The 5,586-nt window shown below is 37.6% G+C and overlaps 2 protein-coding genes across 4 annotated transcripts in view; one reads left to right on the top strand and one right to left on the bottom strand.

Moving 5' to 3' along the window:
- The window catches only part of LOC111433620 (transcription factor bHLH121), a 4,672-nt gene extending 2,438 nt beyond the window's left edge, over nt 1-2,234 (bottom strand). Inside the window, exons 1-2 of the mRNA XM_023070719.1 lie at nt 1,879-2,234; nt 1,014-1,135 (exon numbers count right to left, since the gene is read on the bottom strand). Coding sequence (XP_022926487.1) covers nt 1,014-1,135; nt 1,879-2,012 — 256 coding nt within the window. The 5' untranslated portion in view covers nt 2,013-2,234. The remainder of the gene's footprint in view (nt 1-1,013; nt 1,136-1,878) is intronic.
- Nucleotides 2,235-2,572: 338 nt separating this feature from the next.
- Nucleotides 2,573-5,586, top strand: part of LOC111433494 (DNA-(apurinic or apyrimidinic site) lyase 2) — a 6,001-nt gene continuing 2,987 nt past the window's right edge. For all 3 annotated transcript variants that reach the window (XR_002708832.1, XR_002708831.1, XM_023070532.1), the window contains exons 1-7: nt 2,573-2,907; nt 2,982-3,093; nt 3,347-3,565; nt 3,809-3,894; nt 4,006-4,121; nt 4,252-4,332; nt 4,737-4,937. Coding sequence is in view for 1 of the 3 variants with exons in the window: in XM_023070532.1 (XP_022926300.1) it covers nt 2,800-2,907; nt 2,982-3,093; nt 3,347-3,565; nt 3,809-3,894; nt 4,006-4,121; nt 4,252-4,332; nt 4,737-4,937 (923 nt within the window). In the remaining 2 variants the exon portion in view is untranslated. The remainder of the gene's footprint in view (nt 2,908-2,981; nt 3,094-3,346; nt 3,566-3,808; nt 3,895-4,005; nt 4,122-4,251; nt 4,333-4,736; nt 4,938-5,586) is intronic.

Genomic DNA, 5,586 nt, shown 5'->3' with positions numbered 1-5,586 from the left:
AAAAAAAAAAAAAAAAAAAAAAACCCGACGTGAGCCAGTCAGAAACAAAATAACACAACCAGAGGAGTCCACAGCATTATGATAAACTATAAGCAAGCCCTACGGCAGTGACATTCTATTAGAAGGCAAGTTCATACATGTACAAGTGATCACTGTACTGCCAATCAGAATATAGACATGTAAAATTAAACTGGTGAGATGAATTCCACAAAGAGGGGATGTTGCCAAGAGAAGGCATATATGAACAAGTTGTGCGAAATATGTCCCTAGGAAAAATTGAGAGATAGCAAGAACTCGTTCAATTTTGAAAATCAATGCGACTTATCCTTGCACGTAAAATTCATTTGTAATAAGCTGTGTAGTTCTACAGTCAGTATTCTAGGTTCCTAGTTAACAAATATGACCTTACTTAGAGAGGGTCTATTCTATAAGTCGTACAATAGTGTCCTTGAGTTTTAAAGGTTTACTTATGAGATCCCACATCGGTTGGAGAGGGGAAAGAAACATTCCTTATAAGGGTGTGGAAACCTCTCTAGTAGACGCATTTTAAAACTTTGAGGAGAAGCCCGAAAGGGGAAGCTAAAAAGGACAATATCTGCTAGCAATGAGCTTGGGCTGTTACAAATGGTATCAGAACTATACACCGGGCGGTGTGCCAGTGAGGACGCTTGACCACCAAGAGGGTGGATTGTGAGATCCCCATCGGTGAGAGAGGGGAACGAAGAATTTCTTATAAGGGTGTGGAAACCTCTCTCTAGCGGACGCGTTTTAAAACTTCAAGGGAAAGCCCAAAAGGGAAAACCTAAAGAAGACAATATCTACGGACGGTTGGTTTGGGCTGTTACATTACTGGATAGCAAACCAATATAAAGTGCATCTTCTAAGTTAAAGCGTATGTCGTACTGTCTCAATTTATTAAGGACAATAATAAGCCATTCTCGAGTAATTTTAGGCAAGTTTTAGTATAACAAAGAGCGCAGGAAAATAAAAGTCATAGACTTCATATAGTATACCTAATGTGTTTCCGAGCTCAAGAAAATGTTCATTCAGCCTGTCTCTCCTCAATTTTTCACGATCTGCCTTCTGAATTTTTCTCACTGCTACAGGATCTTTTACTTCCTCATCTGTTCTTAACCTGAGGAATGCCCAAACGGGAGGATGAAGTGTGAAAACAAGTGAGATGAAAACCATGTTTAAGACTTGTGAAACGTGTTAGAATACTACAACATGAAGAATGAAAGTTGTCCATCAGCAAATGAATTCCTAATATGCTTTCAATTAATGTTCCTTCGATCAGTTCATGCTATCCAAAAGGACCATCCCTTTCTTCATTTAGATTACAGCCTTCCAAAATGATCCCTTTGTAAAAGTTGAAACGGTCAAGTCTATGGATTCACGTAATTCATTGTGCCAGTTCAGTATCACAAGAGTTTTTCTATTAACGGAACATTTTTTTTCAACTTATTTACTCGCTATTTCTTGTTTTGTTTTAATAAACTAAGCATGTTTGCTCACTATTTCCTCGTTCCCTTCCCTACAATTCATACTTCGAAACTCACGAATTGAATCATGGAGCTTCGTTCTCAGTAGTACGATCCAACTCACAGATACAAATAGCGTCAAAATCAAACACCGTGATTCCTAAGCAACAAGACAACCCAAAGATAAGAAACCACTGAAAATTCCGCTTGGCGGATTCAACAAGACCAATTCAATAAAAACGTATCCTAATCCCAAGGAAGATCGCTTATCAGTAATACACAACACAACATGGAAACAAGCATTTGACTTAACTTAAACACCATCCAAAACTGTTTATTCCAGATTCAAAACATCATACAAGCTTAGTGTGAATCAAATTCCACAGTCCTCACAAACCTGGATTCAGGAAGTTGGTTGTTATGGTGGCGACTCGACGGCAAAGAGAGAGGCTGAGGCGGAAGCGACGAGGAAGGAACTAAATCAGCTGTAACAATAGATTGAGAGAAATCTCCAGTCTTCCACTGCTCCATAGCGATCCCAAAAGTAAACAGAACAAACCGGCGAGTAAATCTCAGAGTTCAATTCCTCCGATTCTTCCTCCAATAGAGAGAAAGAGAAAGGGAAATCTGGAGAAAACGAAGGGAAAAGAGCAATCTGGAATGAAAATTCAGCGCCGGAAGAAAGAATTTGAGAGGGAAAGGGAAAGGAAAAAAGGGAAAAGAAATGCGCATACGCTAACATCTCCACTAAGCTAAGACCACAAAATCCAGCACCAAATCGTGCACTCCACGTGCCGCGACCACGAGGATGCCCCGGGCCCAACCAAGCTGCATCATAAATTTTCGGTGCTTCCGTTGCTACTCATATCCCATACCCCTCCCTTTATTTTCATCATTTTTTTTATTTTTATTTTATAAAATAAACTCTATTTTTATTTATTTTTATTTATTTTTTTCACTTTTTCTGCATTTTTTAAAATAAATTCAAGTTTTTTAATTTTAAAATTGAAATTAATATTTAATAAGAGAAACAATATAAATAATATGAGATAATAAAAATTTTAATCGTATCGTTTTTAGATAACAGAGGGTGAAAATGGACCCCAAGAGGGCAAAATCCTCGCCGGGAAAACGTTGCAACTACGACGCCGACCGACGTTTCCGGTGAGCAACGTCGTTTTTCCATCTCCCGGTGGCCGTTTTTTGGCCGGCGCTGTTGTAACAGAGTGTTCACCTGGTTCTTCAGGACAAATTCTCCATTTCTGTTCAGGCTGAGGGAGACGGTATGCATTGAAATGAACAAACAACGAATTACAAGATGAAGATAGTTACTTACAACGTCAATGGTCTTAGGCCACGCATCGCACAGTATGGTTCACTCCTTAAGTTGCTCGATTCCTTCGATGCCGACATTATCTGCTTTCAGGTCTGCTGTGCTTTCATGTTTGATTAATTAGTTTTAGTCTGGTTCGGTATTCGTGATTTCCGTCTTCCATTTAGGAAACGAAATTAAGGAGGCAGGAATTGCGAGCGGATTTAATCATTGCTGATGGTTATGAATCATTCGTTTCATGCACTCGTACCTCTGAGAAAGGTCGAACCGGCTACTCAGGTTAGCGAGTTCTTTGTTGAATCGCCTAAACTAGGTCTACTATAAGTTTGTTGTAACTCGATGTCATTTTGTTTATCGAATTCTAATCTTGAGAGTTGGTTCACTGTTCAAATTTGCTGTCGTTTGACTATGCCTTTGTATCTCTTAGCAACGACATGGAATTTAAATGTCAATTATCTTCAGTCGTCGGCCATCCTAGTGTCAATGAAAGGTAGCTATGTCAGCATTAGTTTATTTAGCCGAAGTTTTGTAGGGGTTGCTACGTTTTGCCGAGTTAAGTCAGCATTTTCAAGTAATGAAGTAGCCTTGCCAGTTCGGGCGGAGGAAGGCTTCACTGGACTTTTAGAAAGTTCGCACAAAGGAGAAGGCACAATGCCTGCAGTTGCAGAAGGGCTTGAGGAATTTTCGAAAGAGGAGCTCCTCAAAGTTGACAGAGAGGGGCGTTGTATTGTCACAGATCATGGTCATTTTGGTAAGTTAAAAGACTATAGTTCATAAGTTTGTCATCCAAGTGTGACATTATGGTTTTGTTGTTGGTCTAGTAGTCTATACTTGCTGTGTCAAGTGAACCTTATTCTTGTAGAAAATGCATGCCAGCCATTTTCTTATGCCACACTTCTGAAATGCAAACATTCGGAGTTGTTCATTTCTCTCGCTCTACATTTCTTTTTTAAATTCATAACTTGATGGAATTTGTTTGGTTTCTATTGATTAGTTCTCTTCAATATTTATGGACCTCGAGCTCAAAGTGATGATACAGAAAGGGTTCTATTTAAGTCAAACTTTTACAATATACTACAGGTGATTATATTTTTGAACCCTACCGTGAATATATGATCATTATATAATTTTCAGGCAGTATGGATTTACAATAAGTTATCATTTGACTAATTTTGGATAATTCCTTTGTAGAAAAGATGGGAGCACCTTCTGCGTCAAGGAAAAAGGATATTTGTTGTTGGTGATCTCAATATTGCACCCACCTCTATGGATCATTGTGATGCAGGACCAGATTTTGAGAATAATGAGTAAGCATGTTATCTGGCCTTCTAAATGTTAGTGGCCTTATGCTCTTGCCTAATTCTATTGCTGTCTTGCTCTCAACGACTATAATTTCGTTTGAATTTTATTGGGGGACATATATGATTTTTCTTATAGGTTTCGGAGATGGCTGAGATCTTTACTGGTGGGATGTGGTGGTCATTTCACTGACATTTTCAGAGCGAAACATCCCGATCGGTAGGGTTTTGTGGATGAGAAGTTTCTGATTTGCTCTACTCTGTTGGAATATGTCTATTGCCATTGATAAAACAAAAATCATCGGTACTTTCTGGCTGTCTATTTGTGGTATTAGCTAATAAGATGGAATTGTTGTTTGATGATATTAACCCACCCACCAGTACATGCATTTTGAATTAGTGACATAAGATACAATTATGCCATTATCATCGTTGCTCAAGTACCACTGGCAGTCATTTTAATTTTGGATATAACACTTCTACCTCCTTTTTATCACTATGGTCTGTCTTAGCCCTGTTTCTCAGCTTATAGACAGACTAGAATAATATATTTCTCTGTGTGTAGATGATTTGACCAATTCACTTGCAATCAAATTTAGTAGCTCTATTGTTTTGTTTTTGCAGAAACGATGCATATACATGCTGGCCTCAAAGTACAGGTGCCGAAGTATTCAATTATGGGACAAGGATTGACCATATTTTGTGTGCTGGACCATGCTTACATCCGGACAGCAACTTGCCAAGCCATGATATTGTGAATTGCCATGTTCTGGAATGTGACATACTGTCACAGTATAAACGCTGGAAAGATGGAAATTCATTTAGGTACATAAATCAAATTGGATGTCAAGGTCTATTTTCCATAAATTATTAAATTGATTATGAAGCTATGGTATTATACGTACTCACATATTTCAGCTATTGGATTCTTCATTTTGATGATGCTTGACCCTGAATTTCTGCTGAGCATCAATTATTTGGTTGTATTTATAGTGGATTATTATGTGTGTTCCTAATCCTGCTATAACATCAAATACTAGAAGGATTTTTATAATATTGTGAAAAGTTGTGCTGTTGTCATCAACATTACCATTGCGAATATCAACTTAAACTAATTCAAGATATAATGGAGTTCAACGCACCAAATTCAACCAAGAAGCTTGGATGTGTTAGGAGGTGGACGATACAGAATAAGAACTAGGGGTCGAATAAAGTCTAATGGAATTCCATTCCACATTGAGTTAGGTTTATATTTCTTCAAGTACAGTTGCTACAAGAATTCAGATTAGAACAAAGTTTTGTTAGCTTTTTATGACTTGGCATATGACTCAAGTCCAAGCTCCGAACTAGATTCCCAAGGAATTGTAGACAATTCTACATTTCTCAATTTTTCTCGGTGTTTTTTTCTTTTCTTTTCTTTTTTTTTTTTTTTTTTTTTTTTTTTTTTTTTTTTTTTTTTTTTTTTTTTTTTTTT

The sequence above is a fragment of the Cucurbita moschata genome, unplaced genomic scaffold, assembly GCF_002738365.1.
Source record: "Cucurbita moschata cultivar Rifu unplaced genomic scaffold, Cmos_1.0 Cmo_Scf00043, whole genome shotgun sequence".
NCBI lineage: Eukaryota > Viridiplantae > Streptophyta > Magnoliopsida > Cucurbitales > Cucurbitaceae > Cucurbita > Cucurbita moschata.
The sequence above is the reverse complement of the archived record's forward strand: the minus strand, read 5'-3'. Positions and strand labels throughout refer to the sequence as shown.